At 33.5% G+C, this 21,092-nt stretch overlaps 1 protein-coding gene across 1 annotated transcript; it reads left to right on the top strand.

Annotated features, from left to right (window-relative positions):
* Positions 1 to 7,580: 7,580 nt before the first annotated feature.
* Positions 7,581 to 20,698, top strand: LOC111044605 (malectin). Its single transcript, XM_039436255.1, has 4 exons — positions 7,581 to 8,346; positions 9,011 to 9,193; positions 12,802 to 12,859; positions 15,267 to 20,698. Exons 1-4 carry the CDS (start codon positions 7,993 to 7,995, stop codon positions 15,497 to 15,499), a joined length of 828 nt encoding a protein of 275 aa, XP_039292189.1. The 5' UTR covers positions 7,581 to 7,992; the 3' UTR covers positions 15,500 to 20,698.
* Positions 20,699 to 21,092: the final 394 nt, after the last annotated feature.

The following is a 21,092-nucleotide window of genomic DNA, read 5'->3' as shown; positions in this document are numbered from 1 at the left end:
TAGATGGGGCGGAGCTCCTGAAATTTGTACAGATATGCGGCTTGTGGCAGTTGATAGAGCTTATCAATGACTATTTTAGGTATAAATTTAATCAAAATCGTTGGAGCCGTTATCGAGAAAATCGCGAAAAACCCGGTTTTTGACAACATTTTCTCCATTTTAGCCGCCATCTTGAATTGCATTTGATCCAAATTGTTCGTGTCGGATCCTCATAGTGTAAGGACCTTAAGTTTCAAATTTCAAGTCATTCCGTTAATTGGGAGATGAGATATCGTGTACACAGACGCAAATACACACACACACACACACACACACACACACACACACACACAGACCAATACCCAAAAACCACTTTTTTGGACTCAGGGGACCTTGAAACGTTTAGAAATTTAGAAATTGGGACACTTTAATTTTTTTCGGATAGCAATACTTTCCTTACCTATGGTAATAGGGCAAGGAAAGTAAAAACAGATCCTACCGACGGCTGTTGGATGATGCAATGATTATAACAGCAGCTGATTTCTATCTCTGTGTGTGGCCAGCCACACTACCTCCGTAAACAAAGCCGTAGTGCATTCGTGTGACGTCAGCACAGGTAGTGCTCCTACACCAAACAAAACACTAGCTGATATAGATCAGCTGAAATTAACGAATTTTTATTGGTGTGTGAGCACTACCTGTGCTGACGTCATAGGAATGCACTACGGCTTTGTTTACGTAGGTAGTGGGCCAGCTCACAAAAATCTTCTCCCATAAGGATTACATGTAAACTTTGAAGGACCGTAGGAAAGAATCCTGAAATCGGATCATAAATTTGATGGTCCATAAACCTACTCCTGAACATAACAAACACAACTAAAAAATTATCAAATTCGGTGCACACATAAAAATGTTATTGAATGTCAAAATTTGAGGCTCGATTTTCATTTATATAGGTTACAGTAGCTATATAAAAATAGTTTTTCAGTGAATATAACTATGGTTTTTGTCGTTCGTCTAAAATTATAGTAATTATATAACCATGAAATAAGTAAACTCTTCATTTGTAGAGCTTTAATCAAATAAAATTGAACATGACTTTCTACTAGTAACGGATCAACAACATTTGATATTTATGAATGAATCAATGACAACGAAAACATATGGTTTATCATATCATTCTACCCGGCTAGATTTTCGTGTTATCTTAGGGGCAAGATGACGGAGCGACACAGTGGACTCTTGTCATCAGGGCGACGAATGTGAGCATACTCTGGGTTTGCCTCAATCAATTCAACTTCTTCTACTGATGAATCTTGCTTTGAATTTCGGTTCATTTTCTTCAGCCAAACTGGTCCTGGGCTCATTAGCCAAGATGGTAGTGACTGTCCATTTGTTGAGGATCTCATGTGTAGGAACATTCGTTCATGAGGGGTGCAATTTGTTGTAGTACACAAAAGAGATCGAATAGAGTGAAGTGCATCAGGCAACACTTCCTCCCATCGATTTGAATCAAGTCCTCGTGATCTTAGAGCTAGTGTTATTGCTTTCCATATAATTCCATTATATCGCTCTACTTGACCATTCCCTCTCGGATTGTAAGGCGTTGATCTACTAGTTGCTATCCCTTTTGAGCCAAGAAAGCTCTTCAACTCAGTTGACATGAAGGATGTTCCTCTGTCTGTGTGAATATAGCTTGGAAGGCCAAACATTGATATTAATGAGACCAGGCAATTTATGACTGTTCTCGCAGTCATGTCTGGACAAGGAAATACAAAAGGGAATCTTGAGTACTCATCAACCATCACCAGTAGGTATTTATTTCTTGTTTTTGATTGTACGGGTCCTTTGAAGTCCATATTAATTCGTTCAAAAGGTTTTGTTGCCTTTATGAGATTTCCTTTTGTCTTCATATACTGTGGTTTTATTTCAGAGCAAATTGCACAATTGGAGCAAATTTTTCTTACATCATCTACAGTATAGGGGAGATTTTTCATTCTGAGCCAGTGGTAGAAACGAGTTACACCAGGGTGACAAAGTTCATCATGGTATTTTGCCAAAGCTGAGTTCAATGTTGAACAACCAGCTGTAATACATATACGAGAGAGTGCATCAGCTGGTGCATTTTCTTTTCCAGGTCTGTAGACTATGTTGAATTTGTATTCAGATAATTCTAGGCGCCACCTTTGTATCTTTTCATTTTTTATTTTTCTATTGTGTTGAGTGCCAAACATGAATGTGACTGATTTTTGGTCAGTGATCAAAGTGAATTGTTTTCGTAGTAAATAGTGTCTCCATTTTCTTATAGACTCCACAATGGCATAGGCTTCTTTCTCAACAGCTGAATGCCTGGTTTCACTTTGGGACAAAGTTCGTGAGAAAAAGGCTACTGGTCGAGAATTTTGTGTTAATGTTGCACCAATTGCAAAATCTGATGCATCTGTCTCAATTATGAATGGTACATTTTCATCAACAAAGAGCAGTACCGCGGAAGCAATTTCATTTTTCAACAATTCCAAAGTTTCCATCTGATCTTGAGATAGAGGGAATTTCTGTATGTGGACAAGGGGGTGAATCTTTTGAGAAAAGTTTTTAATCCATCGGGAGTAATGAGCCAGTAATCCCATGAGTCGTTTCATTTCTTTAGCATTTCTTGGGGGTGGAAAGTTCATGAGTGGTGCAAGGCGTTCTGGGTCAGGTTTAATTTCTCCATGTTTTATCTCATACCCAAGGAACTTCAATGATTTTTTTGAAAATTTACATTTTTCTTCATTTATAGTCAAGCCATACAATTCAATTACTTGTTGAAATTTCTTAAGATTTCTGTCATGTTCTTCTTGATCTGAACCGCAAATGACAACATCATCCAAATAGGCAAAGCAGTCGTTCAAATTCTCTCTTTCTAAAAGTCCGTTTATTGTACGTTGGAAGGCAGCTACTCCATTGGTTACTCCGAATGGTATTCGTTTGAACTGATAAAGTTTTCGGCCTACTTCAAAGGCAGTGTAATGTCGTTCATTCTCAAGAATCGGTATTTGATGGTAAGCTGACTTGAAATCTACAGTACTAAAAAAGTTGTACTTGGCAATTGTGTTTACAAGATCTTCGATCAATGGGAGAGGGTATGCGTCTAAATTTGTGAATTTATTAATAGTCTGTGAATAGTCTATGACCATTCGTTTCTTCTGTCCATTGGTTACAATGAAAGGCTGGGCACGCCAACTGGACTGGCTTTCCTCAATTATTCCTTCTGTAAGGAGGCGATTGACCTCATTCTTCATGAATTCATAGTCATCTTGTGGGTGTCTTCTGGATCGGGTAGTTATTGGGTGGCAATCGGGAGTCAAGTCATTGAAAAGGGAACATGGTTTTATCATGGCCTCCACCAAGAGGCAATCTTTCAAGGGTGGTGTGGTTGTAGAATTATTATCTATTACAAGAGGCTGTTTATTACCATTGAATGCTAAACTTATTGTAGAGTGATTCATCAAAAAATCGTGACCAAGTATCACATTGCAACAGCATTCTTTTAATACCAAGAGTTAATATTGTTGTATTCATTTCCTTTGTACACAATATTGCTATAAACACATGCTTTTGTAGCGGTGTTATGTTGAACAGATGCAAATCTTATAAAACAAGAATCTGATGCAGTTTTAAATTTATTTGTTTTTGCAAATTTTTCATCAATAAAACTGGCAACACTTCCGGTATCAATAAGAGCTGGTGTATTTATTCCATTCACCGAAACAATAATTGTAGCTTTAGAAAGATTACTGGCTATACCAGCTGCAGTAATAGTTGACGTAGTTAGTTTTTCTTTGAGCGTTTTACTTTTACACACATGGGAAAAGTGTCCAATTCGGGAACATTTATGACAAGTCTTTCCTATTGCAGGACATTCTTGAGAATTTGAGTGTTTTTTATATCCGCAACGTTGGCATTGAACGGATTTCTCTACAATTGCCTGTCGATTTTGGGTTACAGCATTAACATCTGAGAAAGATTCACTCAAGCTTATGTTTTTATTTTCTTCAACAGAGTTTGTATAACAAGTACTTTTAAAGGAGTCGGCATATGTTTTTGCGGATTCAAGAACACGTGCTTGGGAAACGGTTTCTTGTAGACTCAAATCTCCTTGTTGAAAAAGTTTCTCTTTAATTTCAATAGAACATAACCCTGAAACAAGAGCATCTCTAATATGCTCGTTTTTGTTTTCTTCGGCTGACACTCTAGTGAAGTTACATGATAAGCTTAATCTTTTTAGTTCAGAATAGTAGTGATCAATGGACTCACCTATTTGTTGTTTTGCATTAGCAAGGCAGTATCGTGCATAAATTTCGTTCTTCGGTTTAACGAACATATCTTCCAACATGGATATAGTTTCTTCATATGAAGTATAGCTTTCCACAATTTCGTATAAAGCAGGTGATAAGAAGTTTACCAATATTTTTATTTTGTCTTTGGTTGTCGTTCCTTCTAAGAAATCTTCTTCGTAGTTACGGTTTTCAATCGTTTTTGTCTTTTTCTTTGTCAGCATTTTTATTTGATTAAATTGAAATAAGTAAACTCTTCATTTGTAGAGAATCAAGAATCAAGAATCAAGAATCAAGAATTTTATTGGCCATAAAACAACATTACAAAAATGTAAGCAATAGGCTTTGTCAATAATAAGTAAAATATCACAAGTTGGACTATAAAATGAACAAATTTACAAATACACAGTGAAATATTGTAGCAAAATAACACGAGTTGGACTATAGAAACGAACAAAATTACACATATACATTGAAATATTCTAGGTACTCATTGACAGAATAGAAAGCTTCAGACTTGAGCCATTTATCAACAGAAATACAATAATAATAATATACAACAATAATACAACAATACAACAATAATACAACAATAATAATAATAATACAATAATACAACAATAATAATATTGAGTTTTAGTCAATCTAACTGTAGGTCTAGTTATATCGTCCCTATGTCTAGTATAATGTGAATGTATAGAAATATTTTTATCAAAATTAGACAGATTTTTCTTCACTGAGATTAAATTATAATATATATACAGACAAGGCAAGGTCATAATTTTGTGTTCTACAAAAATTCCTCTACAAGATTCATTGTGTTTCATACCAAATATAACTCTAAGTGCTTTCTTTTGCCATATAAATGCTTTTTTTGAAGAAGATGAGTTGCCCCACAGTTTTACTCCATAAATCAAGTGTGAATGGAAGAGACCAAAGTAAATCATTTTGATTACATCAAGGTTTACACAATATTTCAGTCTTCGTAAGAGAAATGTTATTCTAGAAAGCTTTTTACATAAATTCACTAGGTGATACTCCCAGCTGAGTTTACTATCTAAGTACATTCCTAGTAACTTTACAGGCTTGAAAACATCATCATTCAGATTCAGGTTACCAGTACTTACATTGTTGAGAGAAAATATTATTTGTTCTGTTTTGCTCTCATTTACCTTAAGTAAGTTGGCATTGAACCATACCTTAGACTCATCCATAGCCCTTCCAAGCGTATCCTGAACAGTTTTTATATCAACGTCCTTATGTACCAGAGTGGTATCATCTGCATATAATATTGAAAAGACAGAAACATTTTTACTAAAATCATTTACAAAGACCAGAAACAGAAAAGGGCCAAGGACTGATCCTTGAGGAACCCCCATGGTTACATCAAGGAAATTTGAGTTTGCACTATTCAAGCTAACTATTTGTTTTCTATTTTTCAAATAACTCTTGATCAGCATGAGCTCCTTATCTTTAATACCATACTTTTCAAGTTTTTTGCAGAGTATAGAGTGAGAAACACAGTCGAATGCCTTGCTTAAGTCCAATAGTAAAGATCCAACTGGTTGCTTGAGTTCAAAACCATTCAAAACATATTCAACAAGTTTTTCAATTGCATCAATAGTACTATGATTCGGTCTAAAGCCATACTGAGAAGGATAGAACAGCTGGTTGTTAACAAAATATTCATTAAGTTGAATTACAATACATGTCTCAATGATTTTACTTAGTATAGGTACAATTGCAATTGGTCTATAGTTCTGGGGTTCATTAGGATCCCCCTTCTTATAAACAGGTGTAACTTTGGTAACTTTTAGAAAATCAGGAAAAACTCCTTCACTCAGTATATAATTTACAATATAAGTCAGTTCAGATATAAAAACATCAACTACATTTTTCAACAAATAATTTGACATACAATACACATCCTCAGATTTTGAGTGACTCATTCTATTTATAATAAGACTAATTATTGTTTCATCAACCTTCTTAAATTTAAAATTTTGGCTATTCAGATTACTATTGATACTATTATTTAAAAGATCAGAGAAGTCTACATCATTTGTACTATTACTATTTGTTTGAATATTACCAGTAGCACATGACACATTAACAAAAAAATTATTAAACTGCTCAGGAGAGATTGGAATGACCTGTTTTGTTGAATTTACCAGATAACCTTCATTTTTGACAATTTGCCAGGCTGCCTTGCATTGATTTTTAGCCTCAGCAATAAATTTACCATTAGCTACAAGTTTTGCCCTAGAAATCTCTTTCTTGTATTTTATCTTTAAATTCTTGAACATAATTTTATACTCAAGGTTATTAGTGCTCTTCCATTTGTTATAATATATCACAAGAAGTAGTTTACGCATACTATCAAGTTCAGGAGTAAACCAGTTTATCACAGATGCTTTCTTCTTACCATTTATATTTCTAACATTTATGTATGGACAGCTAACATTGAAATACTTTGTAAAAATATATAAGAAGCTCCTAACAGCACTATTTACATCTTTGGTATAAATATCAGACCAGTCTGCAGTAGTCAATAACTGTCTGAAATAGTTTAGATTATCTAGAGTAATAAAACGCTTCTTAATGTATGTTCTACTACATGCGTCATCATTTTCAACCTCTGATGTAGGATCCAAATAGAAAGTAGACCAGTAGAGCTTTAATCAAATAAAATTGAACATGACTTTCTACTAGTAACGGATCAACAACATTTGATATTTATGAATGAATCAATGACAACGAAAACATATGGTTTTATCATATCAAACCATATAACGACAAAAAATATTAGGCTTATGATAGAATGGGTTGGCGGCCAGTCAGGTCACATTTCTGAGTAGTCCCAGTCTGTCGTGTGCGTGCAGCAACAAACCGGGTTAAGGTTCAGCACAAACTCCATTCTCTCATTATCTGTGGTTGGTGGTTTCACATTCCTAATTAATAAGTAGACCCTGCTATTGACTGATGCGACAAACTAGGTTAAGAAAACGTTCCAGTCTGTCAACTTATCTTTGTCGTCAGCCTTATTTGTCACAGCCTCATTGAAGCTCCCAAACAAAATATTCTGTAGCTAATCTGGTACCTGGGCGATGGATCAAAGAAGTTGCTATTCAACTCATGAGTACGGTAAATAAATCAACAATCATGAAAAAAATAATTGTTTTGAAATTTTTCATTGTTTTCTTATAATATTTACAAAATTATTTCTACTGTTTACTTTATTATTGGTGACAACGCAAGTATAGCCAACATAACAGTGCAAATCAGATGACGAGTTGACTTGGACTTGTCTTGAAGAAGGCAGCCGAAGTAGAACAAATTAGCAAACCGATTATTAAAATTGCTGCTTCTGCTTCATTATATATATATATTTGATTGAGGAATTCGATGAGTGTCGAAATAATAATAACGCGTATGCAAAGTGAAACTCGTCACCGTTATGTTTAAACGAATAGGAATGATTGAGAAGTAGTATGCCGGTACGCATGTGAAGTGCACTGTGTAGGTTAAAAACATTCATTTGTATTTAGCGACTGTTTATTTATTATTCAATTACTGATGTGCAGTGAATTTTATAATTCAAACCTTTGATTTACAAATACGTTTTTAGTTGCTTGAAAAGAAATTGAATGTTAGATAGATAAAATTGTGTTGTAAACTCCTACCAAACGCCGAAAACATGTCCAAGCATTTATTGAATACGGTAATTGTATTCTTTGTAACCCTAATAAAAGTGTGTGATGTTGTTAGCTTTGGTGAGGTTATTTACGCTATAAATGCCGGTGGTGACGCCTTTACGGACAGTATGGGAATAACGTATGATCGGGACCCATTATTCGGCAAAGTGGGAACCGCATCAGATTATGGTAAAAGACTTCTTATTGCTAGAGTTCCAGCAAATGACCAAGTGCTATATCAAACAGAGAGGTATCATCACAGTACTTTTGGCTATGACATTCCCATCAATGAGGATGGTGACTATGTTATGGTGCTAAAATTCTGTGAAGTTTACTTCAATGCTCCAAATATGAAGGTGAGTTCTGCTACATATTTTGTTCATTAAGATTATTTTTACTTTATGCAAGCAGATAAATGACGATAGGGTTGAATAATACTTATTAAGGTTTATTATCCAAATAATAAACAAATACAGTAAAAGTGTTTGCTCAATATTGTAGAACTTTGAAAAACCTGCTGTTTTTTATCAAGTTCAAGTTTAGTATTTTATCATCATATTAATTAATTGTTTGCTGTGGGTACTTCATATTTCACACTGTTAAATCCAATCCTTGATAAAAACTCATTTAAAAAAAAACTTATTTGAATCTTTTATTTGTTGTATCTATATAAAAATGTTTGCTGTAGGTACTTTATAATTCACCATCTTATTTCTAATCCTCGATAAAACCCCATTTTAAAGAAAAGTAAGTTCATTTGAGTCTTTTATTTGTTGTACCTATATGAACAATAACAAAATATCAAACTTATACTTTTTCAAATTATTCTTTTAATATATTTTTGATTTGTCATTTTCTACTTAAAAGTTTTTACTTCAGAATAAGTCAGTAAAACTACTGACTTCTAACAAATTGTCTGTCACGTCAGGTCGTCAGCATATGTTACAGCCACGTAGATTGATTAAAGTCAATTATACCAATGAATGTGTTTGTTGATTAATAGGCCTATGCATTTTACAGGTGTTTGATATTGTTCTAAATGGTGATCATACAATTGTGGCCGACTTGGATATTTATGACAGAGTTGGTCAAGGTGTCGCTCATGACGAATATGTTCCGTTCAGTGTGAAGCAGGGCAGACTTTACTATAGCGAAGAAGAATCTGACATTCGAGCAGGAAAAATTAGAATAGAATTTATAAAGGTAAGCTCTCATCATTATACCGCCTATAAACCGCATAGAGGTTGCGGAATCTTGTATGAATAAATTATTTTTTGAGCTTAAAATAATTTTCTGAGATGATGTTGAAAAAGGATAAATGCTGTTCTTAAAGTACTTGAGTACAGCTACACATACTTTCTATTGCGCAAGTACAGACGTATTATACGGTATGTACTATGTTCAAACTTTTTAGTGAACGATTTCATTCAGCAGTCTGCGATACGACAAGTTGTGGAATTTTCATTTAAACTGCGAAACATTCAGCTTATTTTATCAAAAAGTTTCACCCCAAGGAGATCATGCTTGACAAATATTTTAATGGAGTGATAAGGAAGGTAGGAAGATAAGAAAGGGGGAATGACCCAAGACTTCAAAAATTAATCACTGTTATGGAAATCTTGTACTAAAAAACTGGATATAATTAGTTATTGGAGTATAGGATTATATATAAGTAATGTTATTTTTATTGTAATATTTATTTTCATTAAGTGAGTGACCAAAGACGTTTCTGTAGTTCATAAAATAAGTTTTTGCAATGTTCAATAACTTTTGCAGTCAGTGGTTTTAGATTTATGAATAATGGCTCAGGCTGAGTAATGTATTTTATAAGGTTTTAGCTCGAGTCTGTTTCTAACAATAACTACAACCAAAGCAATTATTTTTCATTAGTGATTACTGATTGGATAACAACATTATTTTAATAAACCTTCCATATTTTTCAATCATTTAACGCTTATTCGACAACTTTGTGTCCTCTTAGAAACTATAGTAGGATGACATACTATCACCTTACTTCAATGAATTGGATTCCTTTCATCGTAATTTAGTTGCTGTAAATATTTTATTCTTGAAGAGGCCTATATATTTGGTGTATGTAATAGAATTAAAAATATTATTCACGCCTTATAATTTGAAGAAATACTTTTTAAAATCGTCATTGGTGATGAGCGAATAATTTTGACATAGATTTTAATGATTCTACGGAAAAAATATATTTTTATTTATGATGAGAAATATTACTTTGTGAGGATTGCTATTTATTTATTCGTAAATGACACATCCACATAATCATGAAATCATCGTATTCAATACATTATTGCAATATTCGCCAAAACGACAGTTTTGGGCCAACCCTGTTGTTCCTTCCTTATCATATTTATATGATTTGTGATTGTATCTACCAATAAATAAATAATACAAAAACGTTTAACTGTACTATACAAAGTGGGGCAGTCAAACTACACTAATTCAGGTATGGAAATAAAATTCACAAAAGTCATATATTCCAACATATCGTAAGATCACAAATGGAAATTTTTTTTAACAGAAAAATTGTTACATTTTGAATATTACTCCAGTAATCATCTTACACACGTTGTTTGAGTCTCACACTTAAATTCTCACTAACACGCCGTAACTCCTCTGGTGTTATTGCACTAATTTATTGTGTTATCCGTATTCGATCACAAGGTTCTGTAAAATATTTCTCGTGAGGTCAATTCATGCTCTGGCCATATGGCTAGCAGCTTAATCTTGTTGAAAAAGAGTGTTATCATTCACATGAAATCGTCGAAGTTCAGAAACGAGGAAGCTGTTCAGCATTTGAACATATAGAGCTGTTGCTACTGTGAAGGCGTCACCTTTGTCATCCTCAAAATGGACCAATTTTCCATTTGAAGGTATATAGCACATCAGGCAGTCACTTTAGCCGAATGTAGTGGCCTTTCATGAAATTCTTGAGGATTTTGAACAGCCAAATATCGAAAATGTTGTCTATTTACGTGTTAGTGAGAATTTTAGTGTAAGACTTGAAACAATGTGTGCAAATTGATGACCGACATCTTACTGGGGTAATTTTCAAAAAGTAACAAATTTTCATATAAAACCAAAATTTCCATGTGTTTTCTTACAATTTGTTGGAATATATGACTTGAAAATATTTTCTCTGAATTTTATTATAATACCTGAAATAGTGCAGTTTGACTATCCTACCTTGTAGTTCATTTCAATATTATAATAAAGAATATGCTTCTATTGGGGTAAACTTAGTTTTAAAAACAAGCCATCGTTTATGTATTAACTGTGCAAAGTACAATCATTGTCAACTTCAGCTTCTCATCTTGTTCCGATTTTTCTTCTCAAACTATAAAAACATTTTGACTGGAGATGCTAAACAAATGTCATCTTTCAGAGTAGATTTTCTCGTCAAAAGGATAAACGTAGGTGAATAATTGAAACAATGAACATTTGATTACGATTGGTAAGAATTAACTTAATAAAACGTCATCAAAAGAATAAACGTAGGTGAATAATTGAAACAATGAATATTTGATTATGATAGGTATCTGTATGTAAAGTTGTTATATGAAGATGGTACCCAAGCTATGGTCTGTTGAAAGACAACTTAATCAATTGTTTAAATAAATACAAGGTGAACGAATCCTCTAATCAAAGCTTCCATTCATTGATGCTACTTTTTGAGTTCACAAAACAAAATATTGAATAGTGAAAAAAAAATCTCATCCTCAACTTTTGGCAAGAATAATAATTACTGTCCTATGTGTAGAATTTTAATCCCGATGCAGGATAATAATGTTGATAACTAGTCCCGAAAGCTTAAGACTATATTTGGATGTACGATCGAAAAGTTACATTCTATCATCATTTATCTTGTTCATTACTATCATAGCTCGTAAACCCACCACTGTTGAAAAAACAATCAGGTGAAACTACCCATGCTACTCACCGACAATTAATTTAAAGTTTGATTATCCTCATTGCTATAAAATCTTAATGTTCCTTTCATATTCATAATTATTGTCACCCTCCTTATCCTCCATTGAATTAAAGTGGATGTATGAATATGGTTTGCAATTATTAATCTTATTAAATCCTGCTTCATATAAAATAATAATCAATCATTCTAGCTCTTTAATCTGCGTTCTTCGTTCAAAAATGTAATTATTTATGCACTCTGCTCTTGGTTGGTGGAGTAAATTTTTACAAGTAGCCTCATCTCACATTTCAAGCAATATCAACCAATGCTTTATAAATCTACTAGAAGCAGATTGACATTTGACAGATACTACGGTACCTATTAATGATCATGATGAAAATAATAATATCGTGTGACCTGGCTGGCTCAGGTCTGGTGCCAGAGTTTTCAGGTCGCACCTGATCAATTTCAGGGTCTCTGACATGACCTAACGACTGTTATTAGGCAGCCAGAACCGATGGCTTAGCGTGTCCATTGGAAACATATCTTGCCCGTGCCGGCATTTGAACCCGGGTCTTTGAATTATGACGCCAGCGTCTAATCCACTCGACTACAGCACTCCTATGATCATGATCATACCACTCAAGTGTGATTGGAAAATCAAAAGTCAAAAACCAATCTTAATTTTTCATCTTCTTAATTTGGATTGTGTGCACAGTACTGAACTTTATCAAAGTTATTGGAGAATTAATTTGATCAAAGAAAATTTCGATTTTTAGGTAAAACCATGTTTCTTGTGACTAACAAAATGTGACAATCTGTGATTATGTTTTTTAGAGATCACCTTCAATAATGATTTATGTTGCTTTTTCAGGGATATAGAGACAACCCAAAAATTAACGCTGTTTATGTGATAAAGGGAAAAGCTTCGGGTAAGTGAGATGCCAACTGAAATAATCTTATTAAAAATTGTTATGCTCAGTGCCTTTTCCTATCGTTAAATTTCAGTTTATTGCTATGATAATTTAATTCAGTAAACGATACTTGAATCAATTGATTAATAAATAGAAATTCTCATGGTGGTGACAAAATTGAATTTGAACAAAAAAGCCATAAATATTGGATATGCTGCGCTCTATTTCTTGTTAATCTTAATTTTTACTTGCGTTTTTCTTTTATGTCTATTTAATCTCGCCCATACATCTGATACAATTTATATTTGCAGTAACTTCTTCACACTTCCAGTTTTCATGCATACAGTCCAGTATATCTAGAATAACACTATTATTGCTTAAATCTTGTGTCTTCAAGCTTATCAGGAAACTTTCACTCGTACAAAGAGATAGAATTGAAAAAATGAATCTTGTTCCTCCCATCTCCTCTCATCTATAGTGATGTCCACTTTATAATGGCAATGGAGAAAGATAGGAGAACAACGTTGCCGATCATCTGTTTTGTCGATGCCTTCTATGGAGGGTATTGATGTAATATGTTCATTCTCGTTTAAAATAATTAATTGTATTTTATCAAGCACGAAATTATATTATTCAATGATTTCATAATGAATTTTCATAATCAAGATGAAATATTTTGTTAATTAATCATATTTCTAAATTGTTAAAAACGATCTGGCAACAGAGCAAAGCGAGAAAGAGATAGCGCTATCCGCTTTGTTGAATGATAGTTGGAAGGATAGCAAATTACTAATCAAACACTGCCATTATAACGTGGACCGCACTATAGGGTGAAATATAATGTACACTTTAAACTTCCGTTGAATCTATTGCATTTTGTTAAATATTTAGCCGTAATTCTGTTTTCTAGGATCTTATAAAAATTCAGTCAGCTTCGTCATTGGCACTATTGACAGATCAATAAGTTTTCTACTTCAGATTACCTCTGTATATATAAAATATTAAGCCGTTCTCATACTTTTCAACCATACTTTAAGGGCAGGTCACACCGAGCTCGCGTCCGCGGCGGTAGCGAAGTCAAAAAACTCGCCTTCCATGTTATTAAGTTGTGCAGGTCACACCGAGCTCGCTACCGCGAAGGTAGTTCCTCGGCGGTAGTTTCACTTCGCGAGCCAGGCGAACTTTTGAAACGTCTCCTAGTGGGAGTACCGCTAGCGGTAGTGAGCTCGGTCTGACCTGGCCAATCTAATAACATGGAAAGCGAACTCCAGAACTTCGCCATCGGTAGCGCATGCGCAGAATACCGAGACTCACACGTAACAACGAGTCATTTGCATGCCTACAGCGTCGCAACATTTTGTGTTGCAGTCGGAATTGAGCTATTGTCATTTGCATTGTCTTCCGTTGTTGCATTGTCATTTTCGTTGTTCATCATTTTATTTAAATTATTTAATTATATTTCTTTAATCTTAATCTATTCTTAATCAACTATTGCTTCAATGGAGAACCTAATTGAAGAAGTGAGGAAACGACCCATAATATGGGATCGGAGCTACTGTCCTCTAACCACGGTACATTATTACGAAGTGATTTTTGGTCGCTAAAATTTAGCGTCATGTCCATTGTCGAACACTTCTGCTACTAGATAGTAGACAGTCCAGAGCTAGACACTAGTACAGTACTGCACGAGACGAAGTACAGCACTCTGGTTGCCGGCCTTCCCCCACTTCTAGAGAATCAGCCTCATCAAAACAAGAACAAAACCAAACTACCGCTGGCGAACTGCTTCCAGAAAAACTACCTCCGCGGGAGCGAGCTCGCTACCGCCAGCAGACGTTGGTGTGACGACCGCTTTAGTACCGTTTGCACATTTACAATTTAATCGAAATTCAATTTCAACTGAATTGAATCTATACCGTACCAAGTCTCGTTCGTTATAATGTGTTTCATTTTGACTTCAAGCAACCAGGTGATTAAATTCAGTTTAAGCTTTGACTGTGCAAACGGCCCTAAGTATGACTCAGTTATACTCTATCTTTCATTTGCTACAGTCACTAATGACTAGGCCGCTAAGTGATTGTACACAAGTTGGTAGCGGAAAGTGAGACTAGATAAGGAGAATGATCTTGTTAAGGTCTTTAGTTTAACCGACGTCTCCCATACATTTTCCATTGCCATTTTTATAATTTGGCTTTCGATCTACTGTTAACAAATTGTTTTCACACTTGAACTAATGAGATTTGTACTGCTAAGGGTCGCTTTCTCCAAAGTTGGTTTGACTATTGAACTCGTTTAATCAATGTATGGTTTCATTTATTATAATGTGTTTCGATTGAGTCAGCTGATGGTTTAAACTAGTATTTGAGTTCAACTTTTTTTGAGAAAGTGACCCTGAGACCTACAATGACCGAATTATGTGTTGTAGACATTCCGAAACTGCCGTCAATGCCGGAGATGGAAGACTGGAAGGTGGTGGACGAGGTGGAGGGTGACAAGGGCGGAAACGGGGCAGGGGTGGGCGCGGGGGGTCGCACTCGACGGCCGTCGGGCCCCCGCACCCCCGACCCCTACGCTGTCGACGACTCATCACTTATGCTTCCTGTGTTCGTTGCCATCGGCGCCTTCATTCCCCTCCTCTTCTGTCTCTGCAAACTCTAGAGGTCTGCTCATGCGCACACCAACCACCGAAAGCTGCGCAAACCCACTCAGGGCTTTCTTCCCAAACCACTCTAACAGGTTTGTGCAACTTCGGAAAGTTAGTGCCGGACACTAACTGCGAGTTTGTGCGCTATTCTCGGAGTTTGTGAAAAGCAACTTGACAAGTTGATTTGCAATACTAGAAGTTTGTGAAAAGCAACTTGAGGAGTTGATTTACAATACTAGAAGTTTTGTGTGAAAAACAACTTCAGGAGTTGATTTACAATACTAGAATTTTGTGTGCAATTGTAGGACTTTGTGGAAAGTATCTTGAGGAGTTGATGTGCTGCTATCCTAGAAGTCTCAGGTAAACAACTTGAGGAGTTCATGTGCAATTCGAAAGTTTGTGGCAAGCAAGGCAAGAAGTTCATGTGCAATTCTAGAAGTTTGCAGCAAACAGCTTAAAGAGTTAAGTGCAATTCTAGGAGAGAAAATCAATTATACATGAGTTCTAGAAATGTATCTATTCTAGGAGTTTGTGAAAAGCATTGTTAGGAGTTCAAGTGCAATTCTAAGAGTTTGCGAAAAACAAATGTTGAAGTTTTGTGTGCAAAGCAACTATTGATGTCTGTACAAAAGAAGTTCTTGTGAAAAATAGTTTTAAAAATATGATGTGCAAAGCAACATTGGAAGCATATGTGGAAAGCACTCCAAAAATTTCTGCGGAAGGAAACGTTTGTGTAAGATAAACTAGCTTGTTACCACAAAAGTTGAGAGTTCTCATAAACTCCAGAATCTTGTACAAGCTATTTTTAGGAATTGACGTAATCTCTTTCCCAGAATCTTATGTAGTATCAAATTTTCTCATTCAATGTAGTAATTATATGATCTGTGAACTGTCCAATTAAATTGTGGAATTTTTTAAAATTGTGAGTAAGATACTGTTGTAATGTGAAAATTTGATACTAGTCTAGATTATTGGCCGATAGTTGAGAAAGGATGACGAAATTCCTTCTAGGAGCTTTCTAGGATCCATCTAATCTAGAATATCGTGCTTACCAAGTTTATAAGTTTGTAGAAGTATGTGCACCCGGATTGATTTTGTGAATGAAGTTTGAAGATTCCAAGTTGGAAATTGGAGTTCGGGAGCTATGATTAACTATGAACACGTAGTGGAATTCACCGCATTGCTTCGATTCAAGCTGTATTGTCAGTACGTCACGCGCCGCGCACACTCACATAAGAGGCCATCGCTTGCTGTCCGTCCGTCTGTTAGGAAGCAAGTGCCAGATTCGTAGTAAGTACGTTGAAGTACTTTCTTACCCAATTCAAGCATTGAATTGAATTTATTGTGCTAGGATAGTTTAGTAGTAACGTTCATCGTAGATCGATAGTAAAGTAGAAGCGATTTAGGCTATTCAATCACGTACCACGTTGAACATTGAATGAAAACGTGGAAACACCATAGAAACTATGTTCGCTATTAAATTACGTCCCACTATGATTATTGGATGAAAATGTGTAACGATATTGATATTATGATGATGGTATTGTGGAAATACAGTAGAAACCTCCGATCAATCGGTTGTAAAATATGAGACAAACTTCGTATAGATTCACACTTTTACTCAAAGCGTGACCAATCACAAAGTGACAAACATTATTGATGTAAATATCTTATTTTTCTTCGACTTTTCCCATCATTTATTCATGTTGAATTGACTAAAACATATTATTTCTCGGCTGCAACAACCGAGATCATCCGGAAAACTTAGCATTAGTTCCACAATTTTCTGAAATTGATAGAGCAATAGAGGTATGGAATAATATTATAAGATTGATAATGCCGTTTCTACTGTATTTTTAAATAATTTTAAATCGACTATGTATTCTATATAGGCTATGTCCTGAACCAATATTTTAGACTTACTCCCTAGTCCATCTATTGATTAGCCAGATTGGAGTTTTTAAAAATACTTCGGAACTGAAATAAATTGCTAAGATCTTAATCGTGATTGTGAGAAGTTTTAGTTTGGTTGTTTGTTCATTTCACATTTAGTTGATAGGAAGTTTCAATTGAACTCTATTAGTTATTTATTCTTTCTACTTACTAATACGAGTAGTTCAAATATTTTATTCAAGTCTATTTTGTTATTATCAACCCCAGCAGAAATGTTATGTATATTAAAAGTGTACGAACATTACTTAAAAGTTATAATATATTCGGTATAAACAATAATGGATTGGCGAAATTCAGGAGTTTCATAGTGTAATTGGGAATAATAATTATTATATATTATTATTTTATGTTGATGTTGGTATTGCTGTGAGGAATAAATAAATAATAAAGCGCTTATTTTTAACCATGAAAATATGTCTTGAAACTTAAAAGAAGTGTTCAAGATACGTGACATTCTAAGACAACTCTTTGACTCATTTAGAAATGATGATCATTTACCAAAAATAATTGAATTTTGTTACGTTCATTCCAAGGAACCTAAAATACATTCTAGGTACATCGGTTCATCCTACACTTTCGCCATAAACTTTTAAAACTTTTTAGAACTTTTGGTTCTATTCATTCACGCACAATCTCTTTCTCATGCAATTGAAAAATGTCTATTCGTATCCACATATTGAGAATTGGTTTTGCTAGTATGTAAAATTGAATATGGCTTGTACTCTACCGTATTTATAAGTTACTGGATGTTTGAATCATTTTCACAGAATTTATGCAATGTCATTCAAAGTCATTGCCAACATGAAATTGCAAACTGTTTTTCACATTGAATCTAGAAACTCATTAATTTATTAGTAACATACTTAAATGATAATTGCAAGTAATGTTGAAGCACAGTATCACATCACTGTTGGAACTTGGATAAATGATATTGATATTTATAATTTCTATCACATATTATGAGTTTCATCATAACCTATAGATATTATGTACTATTTTCTTGTAAATAGATAAAACTCATCACTCACTATATTGAACATTTTTAATATATAAATTTTATTAAAATAAGATCATCACATTCTCCTCAGCATAAATATTTGTTGTTTTTATTGATAATTATGTTTGGTTCTATTGAACAGTGTTGATTAATTTTTAAGGTTCCTATGATGATATTATGTCACTCATTAATGAGTTCATTAATTAATTGCAAATAGTAAAAGTAAATTTGATTGATATCGGTTTAATTTGTATAATACATTTTTGACTTGTTTTTCATTATTATTAAACTATGTGAATCGTCAGTAATGTGTTGTGAAATGTAGGTTTGGAGTGCAAAGCAGTAATTTCTTGAGAAATTTTCGAGTGAGAAGTAATATAGAATTGTAAAAATTGAAATTAATCGATAAAATTATTCAGGTTATGGGTCCTTATAGGAAATATTAGTGATATTTTGATGTATTAAGATTAAGTTCTTTTTGAAATGTTAGGTCTGTGAATCAGTTAATAATGATACTGTTGAAATTAAACTAAAATATTATTTAAACTTGGGTTGCCTTGATTGGGAATATTGATTCAAATTGTGTTATATGATATTTCAGTCTATTTAAATTATATTCATGAATACAGACATCAAATACTCAAACATCATGATCTCATATTATCAGCCTTTTCAATTAACGCTGTTTTATTCATAGCAATTAAACCCACGTGAAGTAATTTTTAGTTGATTATAGTAAAATTGTTAATTTTCAATTAATTCGTAGGCCTATATTTCAATACTTTTGCAAATAGACATTGCATAGTAGGCATAATGCATAACATTCTATACCGTAATTTACAATGTGCATTGTACTTTTAAGCTGGAAATGCTGGGCATATTATATGGTTTGTATGATTGTATAAAATTCAAATGACCGTACTTACTTCATTTACTACTTTTTATCGTTTTTTCAAGAGACAGTATTTTATTTTTATCGGTTGTTGAATGAATGTAATAATATTTATTTTGTTATAATTTATGAAGCAAGATTTTTAGATTTATTATTTGCAGTACTTAATTTAGTGGTTTTATCATGGGCGATATATTTTGTTTTATTTTTATTGGATGAAATTAATTGAATTTTTCAATAAGCAGAAGAGAGGCTTCAACTAGAATTTGGATTTCTGTCATTGTTGGTAAAGTGAGTTAATATGCCGTATCACTCCAATAGTCTGATATTATTTTGAATATTTTTTCATAAGTATAATTAAGATTATAATAGGAATCCATTATCAATAAGGATTATTTATTGCTTATTTTTATTGATGCAAATGAAACATTTCACTTATCTATTCTTCATCATGTATAAATCATCTTTCATTTATGCTTGAGCAGGTATTCTAAGTTGTGTCAGTGACAAAAGAGCTAAGGCTAATATATATATTTATTATTTTGAAGTATTTAATGCATATTTTATTTAATAGAAATCTTTTAAAAATTCAAAATATATTTTTGTGGAAAATTATCGAATATCAATCATTTTCAAGATCTAACTAAGCTCTTGTAATACTCTTAAACCAAACCATTCTCTTTCATAACTTCTTATATCTGCCAAGGTGATGTTTCATATAAATGTAAAGTTCATAAGTCATTATTGATATTATTCATGTTTCAATTCTTTTTGCACTCACCAATACTCAACTGGATGAACATTCTCGATAGTGTCATTAGTCTTGAGTTTCAAAGTAGCACAAAAATAATATACAAAGTATTGATGACATAAATCCTTGGCTTTAAGTGCCTTTGACAAGCATATTAAAATTCACTCCAAAGAAACACAAACATCTCTACTAATGTGTAAAAAATTCGAAAATTGACAATGAAAGTAATGACTGAAATTAATTTCACAGCAATTGACAAAACACTGCTTTTCACGCAGACTACGTTAGTCTTCCATTTCACAATGTTATCAGCATACATTTTCAACTGTGCTCCAAAAATAAGGAATACAATAATATTATCTGCACATTACTACCTTGAATAGATCAATTATTTAAACTTAGATTGTAGAAAAACTTGACTTTGAAGTATATTTAAATTTTAGTTTCACGGATTTTCAGGATGGTTTTAATGATTAGTTTTATAGAATATCTGTTGGTTTTATTGTACTGTATGTTTCATCCAGTGGTGATTCATTTGTTGTTTTGCAGGAATTGTGTATTATTGTGGTAATTTTGCAACAATGCATAGTATGTGCAATAAATTTATTTATACTCTGAAACTGTGCTTTGAGCTTCTATTTCAGCTTCTACAATAGCTGCTTATCCTTCCCAGTTTTTGACTTTTAAATGTCATAACATCCTCCGTTCAACTACAAATGAAAATAAATACTAGATTAGTTGATTGAATAAAAATAGGTACCTCCGTCTATAGGTATGGACGTCTCTTGAATTGTTTTTATTTGAAAATATGTACTTATTCCATTTTTGCAGTTTCAATTGATAGAAATATCAAAGTGAGAAAATGAAATATAAACCGCACTTATCTCAATTGTTCACCCCCATTCAAGTAATTTATTTAATTTTATAATCTTGTTGGTCGGTTAGAAAAATAATGAGTTTAGGTACATGTTTGATAATGTCAAAGAAAATTTTTATTCCTCAGTTGAATTTGTG

The sequence above is a fragment of the Nilaparvata lugens genome, chromosome 10 (assembly GCF_014356525.2).
Source record: "Nilaparvata lugens isolate BPH chromosome 10, ASM1435652v1, whole genome shotgun sequence".
Lineage (NCBI taxonomy): Eukaryota > Metazoa > Arthropoda > Insecta > Hemiptera > Delphacidae > Nilaparvata > Nilaparvata lugens.
Note: the sequence above shows the minus strand (reverse complement) of the source record. Positions and strands in the feature narration are given on the sequence as shown.

What these genes read in the sequence shown, in the direction of transcription:
- LOC111044605 (XM_039436255.1), top strand. Translation starts at nt 7,993, where the DNA reads ATGTCCAAGCATTTATTGAATACGGTAATTGTATTCTTTGTAACCCTA. An exon ending in TCAATGCTCCAAATATGAAG is followed by an intron (nt 8,347 to 9,010) that starts GTGAGTTCTGCT and finishes TGCATTTTACAG; the next exon opens with GTGTTTGATATTGTTCTAAA. An exon ending in GATAAAGGGAAAAGCTTCGG is followed by an intron (nt 12,860 to 15,266) that starts GTAAGTGAGATG and finishes TATGTGTTGTAG; the next exon opens with ACATTCCGAAACTGCCGTCA.